This window comes from Amia ocellicauda, chromosome 23, assembly GCF_036373705.1.
Source record: "Amia ocellicauda isolate fAmiCal2 chromosome 23, fAmiCal2.hap1, whole genome shotgun sequence".
Classification (NCBI taxonomy): domain Eukaryota; kingdom Metazoa; phylum Chordata; class Actinopteri; order Amiiformes; family Amiidae; genus Amia; species Amia ocellicauda.
The window spans coordinates 21,613,215-21,637,550 of NC_089872.1; the positions used below are offsets into that span (position 1 = coordinate 21,613,215).

The following is a 24,336-nucleotide window of genomic DNA, read 5'->3' on the forward strand; positions in this document are numbered from 1 at the left end:
TCGCAGGACCTTGATGACAAGGCCTCGCTCCATAACGGATTGTAGGGCTTAACTGTGACATCACAGGAAACGAGACCGGACAGGAAGTGAAAGGACGGAATACAGCGACGCCCGCAGCGGAGATCAGAGAAACGCCTGATGGTCTAGAAAGCTACTCGGCAGGTTAGCGAGTTTAATTAACTCTTAGACCTGCTGGTCTGGAAGATTGTCTCGACTCAACACAGACCACATATGGGCAGCACCCCGTAAGGCGTGATCTGAGTTTATTGGCAGCCTAGAATGCATAAATCATTACCTAAAATAAATAATACTCTGTATATCAGGTGCAGGGTTTCAAAAACTTCAAACTTCATTGATACAAACAAGTCTCTGATTGCAAGAAAGAAAAGTCCCAAAAGCAGCACGACTCCATGCAGGCCGTGTTGGGAAGCAAACCCTCCGTATCTTTTGTCATAACAGATCTGATAGATGCTATGAAGCGCCAGGAGAGGAAATTGCTGCCTTCAACAGTTGCGATTGATATTATTAAAAATGAGAGAGATAACAGAGCGAAAGCGCGGTCTAGGGCCCCATCACGGTTATTGATTTGTTGTGAACGAGGAGGCTTGAACTCCTGACACTAATTGCCCCTTCATCAGCGCCCACTTGCTTTGTAAATGCGCGTGCTTCCTCACTCGCTTATCTATCGGTGCGCCGAGGCGATGCCCGGACTCTGCGTATCTCGAATCAGAGGTGCTCCGTCTCAGTTCTCCATAAACACAAGCGTATCTCAGTAGTGGCAGGTATTTACATTCATTTATTCTCGTATTTTCTTTGTTTTGCTGGGGGAGGAGATGGGGAGCTCTGTGGGGTTCCCTGGTTCAAATTAGTTTCAATAACATTATCCCACCTTCCTGTCAACAGTGTTTGTGTTAATGATGAATCGACACACATTATGTAGACAGTCGATTGGACATGTATACTAATCTAACTAAATAACAGCACATATTTATGCACACATATTGCCTGAGACACATCTAAATTGTGATTTTGGTTGTTGTAGGGAATTATCCTGATTATGTTTATAAAATAAGTGGGTGAAAAAGTGATAAAACCAAAAGAATAACCAGGAAAAAATGCTTTCCTGGACCGAGAACGCAGCGGAAGCTCAGCTCAGTGGTTGGGTGCTGATGAGGAAGGCAGGCCACTTCAGCACGAAACAATCCTCATCTCACTCCTGACTGAGAGAGTATTTAAACCCATTCCTCCAGGGCCGCAGATCTGCGAAGCACCGTGCTTTGTGTGATCAAACCTCTAAGGCACAAATTGCTGGTTCAGTTCAGTGATCATGGCAACAGACTCTAAAATGGATGCGGGACAAAGCCGCAGCCGGCGTGCGCTCGCTACCCTGGGAGATGTCTTTAACGCGAGGCTATAATCTGCGTAAGATATGCATTCAGACTCACAAGTGCCCCTCCACTGAAGAGACGCATTAATTGATTGCACGCCGACTGTGGCCTTTTGTCTCCGCGCTCGCTGCCTTTTTTGACGGCGTCTCCGTTACGGGAATGAAAACTTTCTTCCCCGGCCAATTCCCCCTCATTTCCTCCGCACATTCATCGGTGACAAAAACAGTAACGGACCGTCTCAGTCTCTCCGACGAGGAGAGTTCCGACTAAATGAATTAGCCGACGACGCTGGAGGCAGAAATCAAGGGGAACGAGCAAAGACATAATTGACAAATCAAACGCCAGCTTCTTTAGAACTGCGACCGCTGTGGGGCTATTATTGTGAGTGTCACCCTCAGCGCCAGAGAAACAAGCACGTCTGATTTTCTATATCGCCGCGATCACACAGACGTGAAAAGAAGCTTATTTTGAATATGTTGGCTGTCTTATTTTTGAAGATTTGCTAATCTCCAGAAAATGACACATTATCAAGTAACCAATGCAGAGAGAGGGGGATTTAAATACCACTGTGCTTTTCAACTCCGTATTGAAGCTGTAATTGTGTGTCTGTATGGTGTTTGTTTTCACTTATATTCTGGTTACAATAAAACTTGCAAGGCATGTTGCGTCATGCATAAAACATACTTTATAAGTATGTGCATCACACGCTAGTTTATAAAGGTGTATATGTAAGATCCATCTGCTATTGATTTAATGCCCCGAGACAAACAGAGTAACTGAGAGATTTTCTTCTGCCACTACTACTACCACTGCTAGCATGATAGCGGCGGCGGCGATGCTTATTTTGTGTTATTATTTTATGTTAAAGAGCAGCATATCTTAAAGCCCTTGAAATTCTCATTACACTGCAAATTGAATTCTGTTCCATGTAATGTATTTTTTTTTTGTCCTGTAACTGAAGGCAAAACTTACTCACTAGATATGTACAGAAAATGTGATATGACACAGCAGGGAACAAAGAGAACCATTTGGCGTTATATAATTCTTACTTTCTTCCTTTTTTTTTCCAAGGGAGAGATTGAAAACTGAAATAAATTCACTTGCAGCATAGGGGCGAACAAATGTTGTTGCATAATCTATGAAAAGCCCCCCGGCAGTCTGTAGGTACATGTTTGTATTTATTTAAAATGGCATTTAAGGAGGTTGGCATTCGGAATACACAATCTCTGTCTCACATTTAAAATTTTATGATCCCAACTCCTTCTGAGGAAGACGTTTTGGCCCGGCTGTGATCTTCAGCTTGTCATCTGCACTTCCCTGTCTGATAAGTCTTCTTGCAGCTTGTTATCCAAACAGCACTGGTAATTTAATTGTAGGTGGCGTCAGTTAGTAGCTAACTGGAAGCTCAGATTAATGGCAGGGAGTGCGAACCAGAGCAGGCGCAGTGTTGAAAAGGCAGTCGGAGGTGGACAGTAGGAGAAGCTGGGCGTCTACGTCACTTCCACCCCAATCCTCGCATTTTGGTTTCTGTCCCCGTAATTCAGAGCCTCTCGTTTTTCTTGACACACACAGACTCACATGCAAACACGCACACACACACACACAATGCCGCGAGAGCACTTTACCGCGAGAGAGCGGACTCCGACAACGATCCCTGCTGGCGAATCTGCCGATAAGCTTTTCTCGGTAAAAGGATGAACTCTCTGATGAAGACGCCTCCAGGCCGTCCCTGAAGTGAGTGTTAACAGACAAGACCTTTGCATGTTCGAATTAGCTGAGAGGGAATCCGAGGTGTTATTAGCCTGCGAGCTTTTTTATCAAAGACTCAGCCTCGTCTCCTGCCCGTCTCACACCAATAAGCTAAACTCAGGCCAACCCCACTTGAATTAATCCCGAGACGCAACTTCCACTTAAAAGGGTCATGGGGGGATAGAGATTCACAGAAGCACTTTAGAAAGGTCTTCTCATGTCTGTAGGCACAATCGCTGTGTTAATGCCCAGCCAGGCAATCGAGATACACTGCAGCCCAAATATTCCTAAGACCAATAGATTTATTTTGCTGGGCTGCACCTGAAGAGGACAGGTCTATTCATTGAGGGTGGCTCGTTACTTCCAGCTGGCATGAAGCTGTCTGTGGCTCCTCCATCACTTGCAGCCTCTGTGTGTGTGTGTGTGTCCTCTCTTATTGATTGAGGCCAAACAAAGGATCTGAATCCCTCCCTGCACCGAGGGCTGTGTGGTCATTTAACATGGGAGATTATTAACTGGGCAATGAACAGACCTTTACGTTTATATTATTCTCCACACAGATTACATATCAAAGGGTGACATCTGGGTAAGAGCGCATGTATAGCTTCCAATTAACCATTCGTCTCAGAGAGAGCAAAAAGCCAGAACCACCTAATAACGCGTCACATGACACGTGGACGGAAAAATCACAATGTTTGTGAAGAGACCCAATGACTGATTTTAAGTGTCACATGTAACGTACAGCACAGGAAACTCATTGACTGATTCAAACACCCATGGCTAGATTCTAAACATTGAAAAAGGTCTGATATAATTTGCTTGAGACTGAACAACACTGTGTTTTCTGATTATTTCCGTATCATACTGTAGTAATTTCCTCTGAGTCACTGGGGGTCTTTCAGCATATGGACTGTTCTGAAGCTTTTGTGTGAGATGCTGGATGGATAATACTACAAAAAAGTTAATTCTGTCAAAGAGCAAGAAGAATTTTGGGAGCCAATATCGACCCCCGGCAGCACAGCCCACAGCTGGTAATTTACTTTTGTCCACTAGACTGTTCTTGTCTTTTGATTATGTTCCTGATCAGCAGTGAGATTGTGGATTAGCTGTGGGGTGTTGATTCATCCCCGCAGGGCACGGCGGAGCAAAGCAAACGATCAAATCACTCAGATCAAGAGATGGAGGCAGTTGCTTCCCCATTACAAAACTGGCCATTTGTCTTCAAGTGAATGTATGCTGAGGGCTCAAGAATGGGACTTCCTGTCTCTATGCTGAAGGCTCAGGAATCGCAGCTTCCTGTTTCTATCGAAGCACGGGAATGCGTGTCCCATAAGCATCATGCTCCCATCTGGACAGCAGTGTACCGCTCCCGCAATACACATGATGGATTGAGCGACTGACCTCGATCTGAGGAGGATCTATAAACTGGATCTATAATCTATACACTGTGGCAAATTGTTGTAAGACGCCATGCCCAGAGACATGTGTATCAGCTCCATGCAAATGCAAATGCCTTTCTAATAACTGCACACGAGCCTTTGAATCTCCAGCCCAGTCGGAGCTTCTCAATGCGTCTGTAAGAAAGACCTGCGTGACAAACACAGTAAAGCAGTTCATTTGCAGATTTACAGAACGATGGCTCTATATATTCCTGAGTGCTTTCTCTATGTGCGTCTCTGTATGAAATGAGTTACGGCACAATAAGCACAAAACCAAGGGACACAATTAAACTTAGCTCTCCTGTTCCGTTAGACAAGATTTCTAAAAACATTAAATAAACATCATAACAATAACCATTATACAAAACCCCAGCTATCCACTCACACATATATATCTGTGTGTATCAATATATATCAACATGGCTGATTGTTAGCTTTTTAACCGGGCAAACCCTGAACAGTAAATATCGTTGATACAATATTGACACAGTCTTAATGGGCCATGCTCTGAGAAGCAGCAATAAAGCCAGGCTGTATGAATGCGAGTCAATTGACGATGCCATTCAGGTGCCGGCTAGCAGAACAGTGAACACGGTCAGATTTGTCAGTTTATATTATCCTCAGCTCTCTGCCCGGCCGCTGAAATCCTAACAGCAACCTTCCTGCTCATTTAGCGTCAAGAGGTCCTGCAACTATCAATGTGAAACAACAGGAGAGCTCTTTAAAATGGTCTCTGCATTACTCCTTTCTTCTATAAATTAATTAGGGGCCAGCAGGAGCTTTTCAATACAATGTATTTACGGATAGTGTGTCAGAATAGTATTGCGTGATGACTGCTTTGTCAATAGATTCATATTTAAAAAAAACACGCCTTTTGCATTATTAAGAATTAATGGGAAGCCTCATTTTTCATTCATGCCATGGCTAAAATTGAAATGATGATGATGTGAGAAGGTGCACTGCAAATACTATTAATACAATTATCCCCTGCTTTTCTTTTAAATAGATTTTGATGCAATAACATCATTTTAAAAAGCCAATGCCTTATTTTCATTAAGTGACAAAAGCATCCTTGAAATTGTTTAATTCCCGCCAATTTTGAAGCGGCGTGTTGACAATAAAACACACAACGTGTCTTGATAGGGCCTGGAATGATATTTAATTGGGCATCGTGTTAGACTGCACGCTTCCACAGTGAAACCCAGCCGGAACAGCGTGGACGAACGTACTGTTTCTGAATACTTTGCAAAAGGTTCGACCACAAATCACATCTGACAGCAGATTACCGTACACCGCAGCATCTCTGTGTGCACATCCAGATACCTCACCTTGCGTCGGCGCCTCCTTTTAAACACAGAACATAATTAGTCATTTTCAATTTGACTTTGCAGTGCCGGAGTGTGGTTTTGATTAGGTGATAATTACGCGGCATTTGCGCCGTGAGAGCGGACGGGTGCACGGCTCTCTCGGTGAGGTCCAGGCTCTAATGTCATCTAATGAAGCGTACGAATCGAGGGGTGCTGATCTATTGCATTCAGGACGCATAACTCACCATGAAATTACTGCCTCTGCAGCTGGCTGCTCTCCGCGGCTGTGTTTGAATAAATCTGGCCGAGACTCTGAGATGACTGACTGCATGCGATTCAAACTCTGTCACTTGTCAGATGCCTCAAATACTCAATCTAACATTCTGTATTATTATTATCATTATTTTTGTTATTGACAATACTTTTTTTTCCATCTACAAGTATTAATTGAAAAGTTTACTCGTCACGTTGCTGTAAACTAACGTCAGACCTGCGGTAAATTCCCGAAACATGACGTCGCTTTTCCTTTCCATACTGTGGATTTATCTGAGACTTTATGGATTTTAATGGGATCAGTTAATGGTGAAAATGGTTTCTTCTTCTCCAATAAAACAAGGACACACTGTCTATTTGCTCGGAGTTGGAACCTGTCATGACACAATACAAAGCTGTAGAAATAAACCATTGTGCTCGACAATGTTGTGTTCCAGCAAGAACTCCTTTTGTGGTTTGATATAAGCGCATGGCTCAGTAAGAAAGAGTCTCACTCTCTGGTGCTTAAAGGGACGAACACATCAAACCCATGCATTAGACGTCGCATTTCATAGCTAAAGAGTCGGGGAGTCCGAAGCTTTTGAAATGTAAGAAGCTCGACGGAATTGTGTACCAAGCTAAGAACAATAATTATATATATAGTACAAACAGATGCCTCGGCCATTACTCAGAGCTGACCGATGTCTCCTCGCTGCCTCATTTTTCTGGAGGAACATTTTATTGACTTTCTAGTCACCGCAGTGCATCAGAAAGTCACAATGTCTGACACACGACTGTTTCATCCCCCTGACTGTGTGGGATCACGGCCTCTGTGTGCTGCTAAGCCTGCCACTGATAAAGTGTATTGGTTTGGGTAAGGTTACTGGTTTCTTATTTTTGTGTGGCACCTCAACTTCATTTGCGGTTCCCTTTGAGGGTCAGAGCAGAGTCATTTTATAACGGACTGCAGGACCGAAGTGCACAGCGTTCGGCTCAATATTGTTCAGCGCAGCTTTGCTCCTGTGCTGTTGAATTCAGTTCACGGTTTCAGGTCAGGTGTACTAGTGCAGAAGTGGGTCTCTCCCAGCTTTCAGACAGCAATCTTCAGCATGTCTATGCACTGACACTGAAACAGTTACCGAAATAACCTGACAAGCTCTCTGATAAACATTTGCTTTCTCTCTTGTGATTGATGAATCTGATGGTGTCTGCTGGTGTCTGCTTCCATATTTGAGTGCCACCATTTTCCAGGCGACCACGGTGCTCCCAGAGATCCGTGCCTGGTTTCCACAGGGCAGTGCGGACACCGAGAATCTCCTCTCTCTGTCCGTCTGATCTTGTCCAGCATCAGGTCTCCAGGCCCGAACCCCGAGCTCTCCTCTCTCCCTGGGCTCAAGAGCCAGACAGGATCGCTGCACTCGAGCGCGTTTTCAGAGACAGCAAAGAGCATCGTGAGATGGCACTCTCGCCCGGTGTGTGGAGGTCTTTCCTCAGGGGGCGAGGGGCTGTGCTGGGCTGTGTGTACCTGCCCCGGGATGCTGTTCTTCAGCGTGTAACCGTAACTGTAACTCTGACTCACTTCGTCACCAGGCAAAGGGCCGCAGTCCTGACTCGCGACGGCACTGTCGTGGCTAAAGGCGGCGCTACAGTGAAACCTGCCTCTGCCATGAAGCTCCATGCTCTCTGCTGCTGTTGTTGGTGTTTAAATTGTCCTGCATCTCGGCGCGGGCATCTGTCTACGCATTGTGTGTCTTTAATGGCGGCCGAGAATCAACGCCGACATACAGCACAAAAAGTGACTCCTGCTTATGATAGCGAATGCCTCTCTTATGTCGGCCCGCTTGGCAGCAGGCCAGGGCCGCAGCGCTTTTGATTAAGCCTCTTTGACAGCGTTAAGTGCTCGGCCCTTTATTACGGCACAAACACACTCTCCTGCAGCCTGATTTAAACCGACAGGCTCCCCAGGAACGCCGTGCTGTGGTTACACCCTCAGATCTATCACCAGATCAAAGACATGCAGAGGAGCGCGGAAAGGCTCTGCTCGGTTATCCCCCCCCCCCGCTCCGAGAGGCAACCTTGAGCCGGTTTGTAAATTAAAACATCAAATGCTACCTGTTCTGAGTACCACAATTAGTGAAGCTAAAGTCTAAAAATGGGGAGGCTGAGGAAATCGCTGTCAGTTGAAAATATAAAAGCCACCGTCTCCAAACATAAAGCCATGAACAGTTCAAGGCATTTATCTGTGGAGGGTGGTCTTTAAGGTTGTTAAACCCTACACACACACACAAGCACGCACACACACACACACACACACACACACACGCACGCACACACAATAGCCGTTACTGCTAATTGCCATTAACTTGACGCAATGCAATTTAGTCACCGGGGGGAATCATTTAATAAAATATCCCAGGAAGTGGAATCCTTCACCACAAGAGCAATAAACATTAGACAAAGACAGCGGCGAGTCGTGATCCCCGAAGTCCCATTTTCCTGGGATTTACATTTCGGTAACAAAGGCTCAATTTATTACCCTGCGCCTCCCTGCTGCTCAAAGCGGCTGGTCCCGGGAGTTTCATCTTCATGCGCTTGTCTCTCGCAGTTTACGAGCTGCTGAGACCTGCAATACCAGTAAGGAGCTCCCTGCACCAGTACCATGCTTGTGCACTGGTTAGGCCATTTCCACAGCAGGACAGTCAGGCTGGGAGCAGCAGTGCGTGCTAAGGGCCATTACTGAGTGAGTTGGTTTTGCAAAGACGAAGCACCATCTAGGAATGGGATGTTCAGCATCAAGGTACATTGAACTGTGGTGTTGTTGCATCATACAATGTAATACATTGTACAGAGGAGCTTTTCCAGATCAGCAGGGACACACGCACCCGGGACACAAATGGAAATTGGGCTTCAAGGCATTCAAGACAGAAAACAGGAGACACTTCTTCACACAGAGAGGCGTCACAATCTGAACAAACTCCCCAGCGATGTGGCTGAAGAGACAATTTGGGAACATTCAATAACAGACTGGATAGGATCCTTGATAACTTAGTTATTAATGGACACCAAACGAGCATGATGGGGCGAATGGGCTCCTCTCGATTGGAAGCTTTCTTATGTTCTTAAGGCAAAATGTAATTTTACACTGAAGCCCAGGCTGGAGACACAACACAAACCGATGTGGTTTCGCTCCTATTCCCAGAGAGGGAGTGTGATTGTCTGCCATAACTGATGGTAAAGATATACAAACACAACCTGACAGACATTGTATCTTCTGTGGTCTTGCTATGCTATGTGAATTAATTACACACTCTCTCTGTGTGTGTTCATGACTATATATACATACAGACACACACTGTGTTTATAAGAACAAAACCCAGACGCAACCGAGTCACTCCTGCTCTCCTGAACCATCTCCCAATGCATCCGAGATTACAGGTGAGAACAAAACCTGGCAAGGAGTGAAATCCACTGGAAGACAGTTCACTTTTCCAGATGTTTTATTAATGCCCAGTACACAGTTAATAGACTGTTTATTATACATCTAATCTATTCACAGCTCTTTTACCCACTCTGAGTTAAGCAGCCTGAATAAAGCGTGATTTCTTTCCTCTTCCTTGGAAAGTAGGGTAAAGCTTCATCCATATTTATAAGGCAAAGTAAGATTGACTTGTAGAGCAAATCTCCTTCTACATGCATTACCTGGTTCACTGGGACACTCCATTTAAAGATTTTCCAAACGTACGCTTGATGTCACAGTCTCTCTAACACGAATAAACGACTCCCGGTTCGGTGGGGAGATAAATAAATAATATAGAAAAATACACACAAAATAAGAAAAACGTTTTTTTTTTTAAGTGGGGGATTAAGGGTGCATTTCAGAAGCGCTCACACGGTTTTGAACAAAATAATAGGTTTCCTCTTATCCCAGATCACGGAGGGAGCTTGTGTTTGAATGGAAATCTATTAATGTGTTTTCTGATAACACAGAAGTCGCCTTATCTGACTCGCGGACTCACGGCTCTGAATATATTAACATTTATGGCTTCCCACTGCCGGTGACATCTCCACAGAGCGCCTGCCTGTGCTTTTCTACTTCAGCAGTTTGTTCTGCAGCCAGTTACGATGTATTCACACGCAGCAAAAACAGAATAATGATCCGCCGGCTCTCAGCGTGGGTTTACACGAGAGGTAAACTCTGCTGAAACTCTTTACAAGCCCCCAACACTGCGGCGTATTAATATAAACAACCGCAGACCCGTCCCCTGGGCCTACTGCACAGGATACTCCAGCGGGGCGAAAACCCAATTATACAGCTAAACATTTCACTGAGAGATATAGGGAGGAACTTCATAAACAGCCTTTCAACTGTGAAGTGATGTCGTCTAATGAGGGTTTAGCTCGTCCTCGGCACCATTAATGAGGAACGTGGAAGATTTTATGCTGCTAAGCTTTAGTATTTCTCACACTTGCACAGTTAGTAAATATTCTGGGGTGTAAATAATTTCCTCCCACCAGTAAAAGCCACTTCTTAATTAGGTGCGTTCTCAAGGGGCTTTGCAGTTATTTGGGGGGATGTAAAGCCAGCACGTTCCTTCCATGACGAGTCCATTAACTTCTATTCTCTCTGCGGTCAGTTTACATCAAGAAGCAGAAGTACACGTTTATGTCAAGGGTATCATACATTGAAGACAGAGGTTCCCAATCCAATCCCAATCTACCCTGCTGTTTTTTTTCCAACCGAGCTCTCAATTACTTAATTGGGCCTTAATTGAAGTAACAATCTGCTTTACTTTTTAAATTGTGTAATAAAAGTTGGTTCTTTAATAAGTTATTTATACAATTCTATACTTATACTTACCCCTAGTGTTCAAAATGATTTAAGGAAATTATTTAGTTCAGGCAGGTAAATTAGTTCAATTAAGGGGTCAATTAAGTAATTGAGAGCTCGGTTAGAACAAAAACCAGCAGGACCAGGGTTGGGGATCCCTGATTGAAGGGGAGAAAGAATAACTATCTTCCACAATAAACTGTCGTGGGTAACAGGTGTGAGGCGCTCACCGTGTAGCTCTATTCTGGCCTCTGGTGCCCGCTGAGCGAAACAGCCTCGAGGCAGAGAGCTATTAAAAGGCTGTTTTGTGTGAGAAACCTGGAGGACTCACTGATGACCCACAAAGCACTGTGTGCCGAGAGCAGCATCAGCAGCAATATTAGCAGCGATATCTTCCCCGCAGGAAGGTAGGGACTGTGACCCAGGTTTCAAACACCAAAGCTGTGCTCATGAATAACTACTTCAGCATTTTCAACAGCGACACTGACGTCGGCAGCAGCGGAAGAACAGTAACCAAATTATTTCCCAATAGAATTACATAAAGCACTGCACACAGACGTCACGGTATAATGCAGCCTAAAAAAAGCCATGTCAGACAAACCAGCAGATAGATGTAAAGGACAGATAATCAGATTGGGTTGTGAAAAAGCAGAAAACAGCTTCAAAGAGGGACTATTTCCTACTGAAACTCACCTGGTGTCGTCTTCGATTCTCGCTCTAACGGCTGGTAGAAATTACAGCCTCTTGCAGCCAGATGTTTGATGTATCATTTATGTCACACTTTAAATGTAATTTCTTTACATTTTAAATAAAAGAGAGAGTTCCTGTTCTATAAAAGTCTGCTCTGTGTCCAATGCAGTGAATGTTCCTTCTCAGGTAAAACACTAACAAGCATGAAGCAAACAAACACTGCTGATCGGACCCCAAATGTACAATAACTTATGATACTAATACACTTTTATTTGAGGAATGATTTTAATCGAGGTACAGTGTATGTATATGCCTTTAAATACTTAAAATGTATCTCTTATTGTCATTATTTTACCTTAATTTACAATAAAGATTGTACGCTGTACTCTTGTGAAGCGCTTGGCACAGCAGCTCGGCTGAGTCTGTTCTTGTATGAAAGGTGAAAGTAAGGCAGCAGGGAAGCCCCCCACTAAGGGGACCCCCACAGACACAATACGACCCCCTAGAGTCAATCTGGTGCGTCACAGGGATCACCGGAGCACACTGTAGTCTCGGGCACACCTTCACCGTCGCCCAAACCACAATTCCCCTCGTGAGCTTTACCACATTTTTTAATACCTGTGTGTTTTTGTTTTTTATAGTTTGATTTTTAAGAGAGAGAGAGAGAAAGAGGGAGAGAGTGCCCCATGTGTGTTTGCGTGTGCGAGGGGGCCGGCGGAGGCGTGGTACTCACGGTCATTGCACAGTGGCCCGCCGAATGAGGTCATGCTGCAGTCACAGCTGAAGCCCTCCCACTGCTGCAGACACACGCCCTGGTTGGCACACGAGTCCTCCTGGCAGGTGGTGCTGGGGCCTGGAGGCGGGAGAGAAGACCGGGGGTCCGGGTCACTCCCCTCACTCACACACAGCTTCGCTCTCGCTCAGGACACAATCACAGGCACGCAGGGGAGACACCCCCAACACCACACTTCAGGAGTAGGCTCCCCACTCACACCTCAAGGGTAATCCCTACAGAAGACCCTCCTCTCCTCCCGCTACAGCCACTTCTAATCCCCCGGTTTTAACTCATTCCCCCAAATCTAAAATATTCACAGATTTTAATACATCTCATATTTTATTAATCCCATCTAATGATATGACTGTCATAATTTATTCATGAATAACTTTAGTATATGCAGACGAGGGTCTCCAAAGATAACATCAGGGAAATGCAAAGCAGTTTAAAAGAAAAAGAGGAATAAAAAACACACAGAGACTCGAGCTAGCAGTGAAGATCAATACAAGAAGGGGGTTTTGTCTGGACAGTTCAAACCACATTCAAAAATACAAAAAGGTTGGCTTCAGCTTATCCAAAAAATAGGGAGCACACACTGGTGATAATCGGTTAAAAATATGTTGTTCAATTGAGTATGAATGTGTATGTAATACACACACAAAATACAGCACTTTCTCTTTGGACAAAATGGCCATTTCCACCTCGTAGTTTCCCTGATGTCAGAGCCCAGCCGCGGCCGGCAGAGACGCGTCTCAAGCCGGTGACAATTGAGGTTTTTTCGACCAAAGCAGCCGTCTGTGGAGTCTGAGGCACAAACACAAACACACACACAGGCCCCTCAAAACACCACGTCTCCTCGGTGAGGCGCCGCAGAGCACCGGCGCTGAGCACCATCAGGGTGATTGTGCACTTTATTCATCAGTTCACCTCACTGCCACGGCTGGGGTCGACACTCGAGTTAAATCCCTCAGTGCGTGGCACCGTTTCTCTCACCCACAGAGCGGTAAAACATCTGTCTGAAGGATTGAGTTTAAAACGATGATCAACTTTTTATTTATGCATGTATTTATTTATGTATTTATTTTTTTAAATGGACTCATATCGTCGAACAGAGAGTCGGGTCTTTCAGTCTTTTACACTTCAGTCTCTCTACACTTCTTTTCATGGTGAAAAGCATCCCAAAACACAGGGCATTTCTCCAGTAATGGGCCGAGTGACAACATCCTCACCGAGTCAGGAGTTACAGTGCCGACGCCAGCCCCGGTGCTCCAGCGGCAGAATTCGCACCCGAACGCGGCTGGGTGTTCATTAGGAGTAATTAGAAACGTTAATTGGATGTTATTGTTTGGCAGACGCTGCCTGTTGACTCGGTGAAACAATAATGAAAAATCAGTAAACAGACACAGGCGTTAATGCGAATATATTCTGAACGTCAGAACCAAAAAGCCCTCCAACTAATACGATTGGCTCCAGAGACACTCTGTGGAGAAGCACCAAGAGCCGGGGCCGTTTTGGAGAGGAGAAGATGATGGAGCATCTCTTCAGCACCACAAGCCAGATGGCAGGACGGGACGCCACGGGGGACGCCCCTGTGGACAATTAGTCTGTTGCAAAAAATTCATTCTCTCCTTTGCTAAAGAGGGGCCCCACTTCAGGTCTCCGGTTCGGCTGGGGATCTGGCACTGTCACACCCTTCAGTTCGGAGTGCTTTCCTCGTTGGGAGAGTCTTTACACAGCCAACTGCGTAGCCCCCCCCCACCCCCTCGCTATCCAGCAGCTGAGGGCCCTTTAGGAGATGTGAGGACTAGAGGCGGGCAGATGCCATTCAGATGTACAGGGAACAGATTAGGACCTGCAAGTCCTCACAGACTGGCTCCACGGCAGGGGGCACTTCACTGCTTACAGAGGGGCACCGCAGAGGGTGAGAGGTGGTCTGGGCCCGTTTTCCCGCTTCTACATCACCCTGTTTCTTTCTGCCTGCTCTGTCTTTCAGGAGGTTTCAGACCCACTACCTCCGCAGAATCAAGCACAAACAAAAACAAAACTGGAAATAGACTGATATCATGTCCTGGAGAGAATGATTTTCTTGTTCAGTGAACTTAAGAGTTAAGATAGTATGGTTTTAAGTCCATCGTCTGCAGTCAGACTGAGGCAGGGCCAGACCCAAGTCTTTTGACCCAGCGCCGGGGCCTGGCAGTGAGGGCTGGCCGAGTGCCCCCCCAGGCGCCGCCGCAGCTCTGTGGAAAGTGATATTTTCAGCAGCAGCACAGAGACACAGGTCCTGATTGTTCTCCCTGGCCTGTGGGCACCTCTGTACACTGACACCCAACTGCAGGCTGCCTGGACCCAGCAAGGGCAACAAGATGCCTACAGAAATTCAACCACCAACCACAGCAGCCGTATCCAGAAGTTAAATTAATAAATACATACAATGGCCAAAGTGGGCGGCCATTATATTGTGTAGATTTGTGGTGCAGGTGCGGGAAATATTTTAACATTCCTCTCGTCTTCTGTGATGGAAATTGGGACTGTGGTGACAAGGAGCGCGTTGCACAGAGAGGTAACGCAACACAGAGAGATAACGCATCGCTCAGGAGCTCCCGTGTTTAGATCGTCCCCCTCTCTGTGAGCTGGCTCCTTGTCTGGCCCCTCTCCTGATTCTCTCCTGATGCTGCAGACTCCCAGGTTCGTGGTTGAGCCTCTGCTGCTGCTGCTGTTCTCAGTAAGTCAGAGTGACAATACAAATTGTCTGTGCGTGTTACTAATTCACCGCCTGACAGGCCAGATGCTGAGAGAGACCACCCGTCTACTCAGGGTGATCCGGCGGACAATTCTGTACAGCGCTGTGTGTCATCAGCCGAGGAAACGGCAGATTTACTTAAATGGGAATATATCTAGCCAAGACAGGAGGGTAACCTTGCGGCTGATTGCTCTGTTTGTCCTGTTTTCCAGACACACGCCGTCATGGGCTGCACATGTGAGGCTGAAACAGCTAAAGACCAGCGGAGGAGGTTAAACACTGGACCAACTCAGGACTGTCCTCCTCATTACTCTACAACTCCGGGCGTGTGATCATCTCACACAATAATTCATGTTTATTCAACAGCGGCTGATTTATTTCAATTTGTTCTGTAAGCAGGAGCCGTCTCAAAACGGCTGCACGTATTTGTCATTTCTACTTTGCCAGCTGGAAACGGCAACACAAAGTCGTGTCTTTGGCCTATGGAAACACTGAGGTGATCACACTAGGAGTTGAGGGACGTGTGGATGTGTGTTGTCGCTGGGAGTGTGTGATGTATCGTTGCGGTCAGTGCCAACAGGGTGTCCCTAACCCAAGAACAGCAGCTGCGCAGTCATTAGCATTATTAGTCGTGTGTTTGTTATTTATTTGGAGAGCTCTGCCCAAACCCTGCCCTGGGACGGAGGCTGTTGTGTGGAGAGAGGGGTCTTGTGAAGAGGCACATCCACTGTCTCTCACTGTGGAGAAACATCTGAGGTCTTTTTTCTCCTCCATATGTCTGTGTGCATTAATGATCTCAATCCATCCTGTGTGTCTTTCAATTCCACATGGACTGACATTTGCGATTATGCATTTTATTATTGTTATGGTTAGTTTTATTGTCATTGTTTATTCGTTTAGTTTAATAGAGTATCTGAGATCGAGAGCGTGCTTGTTTTTCATCTGAGGTACGGCCTCTTAACAGCAGTCGTGTGTTTTCCGTGTCGGGTCGGAGGTGCTGTGCCAACACGGCCAGTTTGAAGGGCTGAGCTGATCGCAGGTATTACTTTGATTGCATTTCATGTCCACCGTCATTAACACCCCAAGATGTAGGCACACAATGTGTAACTATCGGTAAAATGATAATTAAAAATAAATTAAATCATAAATCAATTGAATCAATGTTAAACTGTGAGAATTAAACGTGTTTATGCCTGGCACTAAAACGATTCAATAAGTATTGTGTTTGCAGACGGAAACGCAACCGTTGTGAGCCGGCCGCTCTTTCCTGGAGTGCAAATGACTCCCTGTGAAGTATTACCATCTCAAAACTATGGAAAAGGTCAGGTAGCACCTGTCTTGTGATACACAATGTGCGTTTGCATCCGTGTCACTGTGGTGGTGCTGAGTGTGGTTGTCAAATTTGATCTCACTAGTAAAACAACACTGAAAGGAAAAGAGAGCTCAATATCTCACTAGGGTTTGTGTCCTCAGTGTTTTGCAGCTCAGGCAGTCAGGGTCCGGAGACATCCTGCAGCTATGAGAGGTGAGAGGTGAGGGTCACAGGTGAGAGACAGGAGCTCTCGCAGGTATGGACCCGCGAAAACACACACACGGATCTGAACTCTATGTATTACTCGTTCTTTTGTTCCCAAATCTCAGTGAAGACCTCAAAGTAAATCGATGTGGTCATGTCCTGTTACTGGCTAGAGGATGTGTAAGATGTGCACAGCTGGTTGCTGAGCTGATTGCTCAGGACAGTTGTGTTCGGCATATATACCAGAAAAATTTACAATCAAATTCACTCAGGAGCTTTGCAAGCTTAGTGTGCATCACAACATACGCACACTTTACTTGGTTAAAAGGGGAAATTATGTGTGGGTAATTATACAGGCGACTGTGCAGAAAGGCGTCTGTAGACGTGGACGCACTCGTGACAGAACACTAAACTGCAGGGGAAGGCTGTGTGGAAACCAGCAGTGGACATGAGCAAGTTGGGAAAGACTCTCAGTCCTGAAAGCTTGTCTTCTCTGTCCTCGGACTGTCTCCGCCAGGGATGGACATCCGGGGTCCTGTGTAAACAGCACTACCCCAGCACCTCAAAGCCAAAACCTCCTCCCAGCGCTGAGACATGTGATCCGCCGGTGATACCACACGCTGCGAGGGTCTGCATCGCTATGCATGGGTCAGAAGGCCATGGCGCGGTGAGGAAGAGGTCCTTCTGGTGTGGATGGGTGGATGTGGGTGAGATGAGGATTGGTTAGCATGGTGGTTAATCAGAACATTATGCATCAAGGTTAGGCTATGATTAGAAAAGCTGTTTTAATTACTTGTTATTGTGGGTTTTTTACGTTGCTGTTAGGTTTGTTGGTTAGTATTTTTATTGGTTATTAATTTGTTTACTTGTTTATTTATTCAGGTTTTTATTTCAGGTCCAGGATCAGTACAACTCAGATCTACAGATAAACACATACATCACCGCTCTGACGAAAACAAAACTCACTCTTTCTCTCCGTCGCTCTGCCATAGCGGCTCGTTTAGATATTAAGTTAGAGGCGAATTACAAGAAAGCGCAGTGAAGGTGGATGAGATTAAACATTCACAGCATGAGGCTGAAACTGAAATTTAAAACTCAGCTGTTCCTTCAGTTTCGCCCTATCAAGCCCAATCATTGTGCATATTAATATTATCATTACTTATTTATTTTAGTTAAAAAACTATCTTGAATATATTTTACCAAAAAACATATAAATCCCCATAACAATTTATATTTAGCCTTTGGAACAATGATATTTGCTCTGACAATAAACCTGTAATAGGCAGCTACATTCCCGCTCATAAAAGTTTCATTAACTGTGTTACTTCGGAGACAAAAGGCAAGTTAACAGTAATATAAAAGTGAGACGGGGCAGGAGGCGGCCATGTCGTTTTAGGGAAGAGCATTAAGCACGGAATTGCACTTTTCTTATTATTTTGTGAGGTTTAATAAGATCTCTGCTGCCGTTTTATCTCATTGAGAACTTGCATAAAAATATCCTCCTATTTTCCAGGTACTAAATCTAATTACAGACCTATGAAATAAATAAATAATAATAGAAAAGCTGAAGCCAGTTCCTTATTGTTTGATTTGTCCAAACAACACCTGCTGAACTATCTTATTACCTTGAAACTATTGCAATCATCTCCCGATTAATCTTCACAAAACAAAACCACATAAAAATCCTCTAGATTCTGAGCACAACAAACACTACTTTGGGAAATAAACTAGTTCATATAAATATGTAAATACAGGGAGTCCTGCATCTAGAAGATTTTTATTTTAGCTTTTACAGAAATGTTGGCAAATCATATTCTATCAGGCATGCAGTGGTGATATTGATATGTTATTGATCAAGTATAGCGTGATTAAAAAGCATGCTTCAATAAATGACAGAAATGTGGACGAGACATGTCAAATCATAGAGACGGGGGAGACAGAAATCATAGACTGAGGTGACTACGACACAGAGGGATCAAGACTGAAAACCCCATAGCAGCCAATACAAGACAGAGACTTTACTTGTATCCACTATGGTTGATCTCACATCTAATTAAAACATGTCATTGTATAGATTTTGATTCTGTTTGAAGGGGGGATGGGAGTGGGGTTTTAATTAAGGGTTTCAGACTTGGTTTGAACAAACAAAGCTATCTACCTTGCAAGTCAGCTTTCATCAATGCGACTTTTGTCAGCAAAATAAAAGAAAAGCAAAATATATTAAATGTTAGTAAGCATTGAAATGTTAGCGGTCAGAGTCAAACTAGAGAGAGGAGACAGACATGCTGTTGAGACAGAGAACAGAGAGAATGCTGGGTAAAGGCAGAGGCACCGGGCGGCACAGGAGCCGCGGCCGGTGTGCAAAGCGAGGGGCGGAGGAGTCGCTACTGGCGTCTGAGCGAAGCAGATGCGATGTGATGGATGTCGGTCTTGTGCGTTTGTGGGATCACGGCCGCTCGCCCCTGACCTGGGCTCTGACACGGCTTTCACGTGTCCGTCACAGGTCTGATACTGCACTGAGGACCGCCGGCACTGAGTGGGGCCGCCCTGCAGGGGGCGCCGGGGAAGGACTTAACTTCACTGAACTTGTCCTTGTGTGTGACTGTGGGACGAGCTCCAATGAGCAGGGCAGCACTACTGCAGGATGCTGACAGGATTTAGATAGATATCCATCGTAGGGTTTTGTATTTATAAATATGTACATAAATGACATGCAATATCAGGCTGTAGTGTTGCTTCTACTGCAAGTTAAAGTACAGATATTAGTGCATTTGTTTCATGTTTACTTTCTTTTACTCTTAGACGGGGAGGTGGGTGGAGTCAGAGGAGGGGTCTGAGGGCATTGGTCACACGGACGGGGAGTGGGCGTGGTCAGAGAGCTGTACAGAATATCAGGCGAGGATTAGTTTGAGTTTGTTTTAGTAGAAATTAACGAGGAAAGGAATGAGCTGCAGGTATGATGTCCAAAGCATTGAGAAAAAAACAGGAAAATAAAAATTATATATATATATATATATAAAAATATAATGTAATGAATTAAATTAAACAATGAAAAGGATGATGGGATTTGAAAGTAAATGTTTATTGTTAATGTGATGAAAACAATATCTCCATGCAAACAACAGCACATATCATCCAGGAGGTTAGTGTGTCTGCTGCAGAGACTGGGATGCACACAGCATGCACAAAGTAAAACACATATCTTTAACAACTGGGAAATAAATATTAAATATGTCTGTACAGAGAAGTACAATAGACACAAAGAGCAGGCAGATACGCCGGCGCTGGGACCAACATCAAATACCAAACAAAACATGGAATGGATGATTCGATCAGACGTGTGTGTTGCTTATCGGGGGGAAGTGCCTTGACATCACAGTGTCGGAGAAGGCTTCAGCTCACAGGACAGGGGAGTGGCCTACAGGTCAGGGGTCACGGGCCGGACCTGGCGCTGTTAATAACGGACGGTGATTGGGGAACCCCTTCTGTGTGGCCTGAGCTGTGATTGTGGGCAGTAGGGAGCAGGAGGAACAGCGAAGCTCTCGGAGGAGGCGTGCGAGTCGCCTTCACTCGCCTGGTTTCTAATGTGGCTTGGGGGTGAGGGGTAACTGTCCGAGGGGTGGGTTAATTAATCTGATTCAATCTGGATCTTGTAACCGAGAGGTTTTCTTCCTGGCGATCTCTGCGCCGTGTGGAGGATTTCACCCGGCCTGAGACCCGAGTCAAACGGGCGAGGGCTAAAGAGTCGGGACGGGAAGCAGTCGTGACGTTCTGCACACGGCCGACGCAGGGTGAGCGGAGTCCGGTGAGTCACGGAGGAGCCTCTCGACACGGCGGATCGTCACGTGGGTGTTACACAGACCTGTGTGGTTCGTTTAGTGAATAGTGCAGCCTGCCAGCCAGGAAGCCCACTGCGAACGGCTTCAGTCTGGCGCTGGTCACGTGATTTAAAGGTGAAATAGTGCAGCTCGTGTTCGAGGTGTAGGAGGGTGTGTTTCTGTCACAGAGTAGGAATGTGTCGTTGGTTTTATTCACTCAATCGATGGAGAGAACAGTATTAATAAACATAAATAAATACAGATATAGGTACATGTGGGAGCAGATGAATAATGTAGCAAACGGTGTGACGGCATCAAGTGCAAAATGATTTTAGGAATATGTTAAAACATCAATACTATATATTATGTTATAAAGCATCGCCACGTTTAACAGCTGGATCGCGGGACCCCGGCGTCTGACTGTGGTGTTCAAGCTGTTTTGCTTTCTTAATTTATAAAAAACAATTAAAATGCAGGAGGCCTCGGCACCCACACACAGACCCCAGGTATAGTGCAGTCAGAGAAAAGAAACACACGCACAACGTAGATATAATCTCAGAACGTGTGCCACAGGACGCCGGCCGGGACCGCGTCGCCAAGGGGGCAGAGCTCTTAACTGGGCCCTGGGGGGTTCTGGCAGCAGGCGTAGTTGGTGGCCATGTAAATTGAGCTGCATCTGACGAGGTGTATACCTTCACATCCCCTCTCGATCTGCCCCACGCAGGACAGTGCATCCGACAGCAGGTCCGGCAGCCGGCCGTTCAGGTCCATGGAGGCCAGGCAGCCCTGGAAGCCCTCCTTGGCGTGGACCAGCTTGGGCAGGTCCTTGTAGACTTCCTTGGCGACCCCACCGATGAACAGGTCCCCTGGGGGAAGAGACAGGAGGAACATCACAGGCATGCTTTGTCTTTTGTCGGTTTCTGACTCGATCTCGCTAAAGACCCTGGAAACATTGTTTTTCCCAAACAATTTACTAATCAGTTGGAATGGAGGTGTTAACTGTACATTTAGATGTTTTCCACATATTATTATTGGCTAGTATTGATTTCCATGAAGTCACAGTCTGTGTGTTACTGTGTGTTTTTCCTTTGTCTTGTATTTTCTACACAAGTATGTTTTTCCATAAACAGGCATTGTTTGTGCAGCGTCTGTAGGAAGCACAGATGATCCCGTGGTGACTGTGTGTTGTGTTTTATGTGATTCCACTGCCCTCTGGTGGAGAACCAACTCAATCACTAAAAGCACACCTACGGTGGAGACGCACAGCGAGACGAACGAACCCACACTGCTACACAAACACCCGTCAGAGAAACAGTACAATTGAAACCTCGGCCACATCGTCCAGTACTGATGGGGTTTTAGTTCTTGATGCAGTTCTCTTTAGTTTTAGATGGTGATGACAAAAGGACAGATCCTGCTCAAGTAACTCTCATCTCTTACATTTAATCTCTTCTCAGCCCCCACCATTGGGTGTTTAAAGTGCAAAGCTCTAAATGGGAGCTGAGAGGGACATCGAAGAGTGTCGCTGTGTGTGAGTAGAGTGTGTGTGTGTGAGTGTGAGTCTGCGTGAGTGTGTGTGTGACATTGACTTTTTCAGAATTAAGTATTTCTCATGATGTTTGTGATCCAGACCCCCCTGTACGTGTCATCATCTGCCAAAGTACAGATTTCCTCTTTCAAAGCAGACAGCGGGTGCCGAACAGTAACATTAAAGGGCATTTGCACCCAGAATCCAGTACACAGGCGGGTCACCCGGCCGAAGACCACGGCTTACCTTTCAGGTCCAGGTTTTTGGCCCCCACGGTGGTCTGCGTGGTCACCTTGGTGTCGATCTTCACCGTGTGCAGGTTGTTGGTGTCCCGGGAGATCATCACGTTGTGCCAGTGGTTGTCGTTCAGGGGCTTGTTGGAGTTGCCCTTGATGAGGTGTGCTCCGTTGCCCAGGTCAGAGACATAGTGCAGATACCTGTAACAACACGGCAACACCAGAGTTCACCAGCGCCCGAGCACCTCCGGTCACTCACAGGGACACAAATGGAAATTGGGCTTCAAGGCATTCAAGACAGAAAACAGGAGACACTTCTTCACACAGAGAGGCGTCACAATCTGAACAAACTCCCCAGCGATGTGGCTGAAGAGACAATTTGGGAACATTCAAAAACAGACTGGATAGGATCCTTGATGTTTTCTGAGTGGTTAAATCAGAATTGATAAGTCAAGAATGAATTTGACTGAGCTGCTGTATCAGACATGAGATCTTATGAATGCGGGACTCATCTGTCACATGCTGACAGTGAAGAAGACAACATAGGGTTAACAGTGCCGAGGCCAGACCCGGTTCCATCTAATCCAGTTACGCCAGACGGCCGTGTTTTCTATTAATTCAGATTACATTTAGCAGATGGCTAAACGGGCTCCTACTCCACGCACTTGTTCACTGAGACCTGGCTGCCAAAGCGGAGCATCTGGGTGGGACGCGTCGCCAAGACTATTTATTACCGCAGAAATCTGCCGCGGCCAGAACGGCCGACGCGCTGCTCTCTGGATGAGCCGTTCGATTAAGCGGGGGACTGCGTACAAGACACATGACCGTTCTGACGAGAATAAACCTCCCCTTCCGATTACTCACAGTTTATTTATGGCTCAGACCGATTTAGTATCAGTTCTGTAGCTGGCGTCTGTAAATTAAATACACCATCGTCACGTTAGCCTGCAATGCCACTGTATGTGCATGGGACAGAGTCGCACAGAGGAGAGTCATTTGTAGGAGTAAAGTAGGAGTAAAGTATGAGTAGAGAGTCCAGGACCCACCCTTTCACCAGCTCCACCACGATGAAGTCGTTGCCGTCGCCGCTGTTGTAGAGGATCAGCCCGTCGGACGAGGTGGTCTTGAACTGGAAGAACAGGTGCATGGAGTAGTAGGCCTGCAGGGTGGACAGCGCCACGTAGCTCGATCGCGACTTGAAGGTCACCGGGTCAGCGATGATGTTCTTGAAGCCGATCATGGCGTTGAGCTCGCAGTAGTCGATGTCGCCATTCTTGCACAGGTCGATGTAGGTCATGCCGTTGAAGGACAGGCTCTGCAGGTGGCCGATGAAGTTGGACGGCACCACCGACATGTAGCGCTTCTCCGTCACGATGCCCGTCTCGATGTTGTGGAACTCCAGCTGCGTGTGGTCGCCGGCCATCTGACCTGCGGGGGGGGCAGGGGACAGACGGGGGTCAGTTGGGGAGGACGGTGCGAGAAGACGGAGAAAGTGGGTTGGGTGACGTGTCACATGACACACCCCACTGAGGTTGTGGAGTAAACATGCAAGGAGCAATCTGAACAGCAATAGTCCTGCCTGAAAGTATAAGGATTTCCAGTAAAAAATTTAAAAAAAGTAAATAAAGAAACAATAATTAATTAGTTAATTTAATTGATTGATTGATTTTTTGTTGAACACAACTGCCACAGTTGGCCACTAGGTGGTAGCAACACTGTGACCACAATCAAGTTTCCAGGGCCAGCAAGGAAAGACGCTTTTCTGTCCACTGAACTACAGAGGAAAGGATTCCGTACAAAGACAAAGACAAAGTCAGAAAAGTGACTTCTGTCCTCTGTAATGTTGCCGCCTACTCCACTAACACAGGTCAGGTGAGTGCTTTGGAACAAGTATTTGTGTACATTATACACTCACCTCCAAATTGATTGACACCCTTAAAAAAGATGAGATAAAAAGGCTGTATAAAATAAACAACACGACTATTGTAATTTTCCAGCATGTGTAATATATTGTACTCTAAGGGAATCAAACACAATTTACAAATTTCTCAAATTATAAATTTATTTCCC

At 45.8% G+C, this 24,336-nt stretch overlaps 1 protein-coding gene across 11 annotated transcripts in view; it reads right to left on the reverse strand.

The window, feature by feature from the left end:
• nrxn1a (neurexin 1a) overlaps positions 1 to 24,336 on the reverse strand; it is a 302,723-nt gene that overhangs the window by 137,917 nt on the left and 140,470 nt on the right. For all 11 annotated transcript variants that reach the window (XM_066696630.1, XM_066696622.1, XM_066696619.1 and 8 more), the window contains 4 exons: positions 23,313 to 23,694; positions 22,277 to 22,467; positions 21,195 to 21,368; positions 12,387 to 12,506 (listed from right to left, as the gene is read on the reverse strand). In XM_066696630.1, the coding sequence (XP_066552727.1) occupies positions 12,387 to 12,506; positions 21,195 to 21,368; positions 22,277 to 22,467; positions 23,313 to 23,694 (867 nt within the window). The remainder of the gene's footprint in view (positions 1 to 12,386; positions 12,507 to 21,194; positions 21,369 to 22,276; positions 22,468 to 23,312; positions 23,695 to 24,336) is intronic.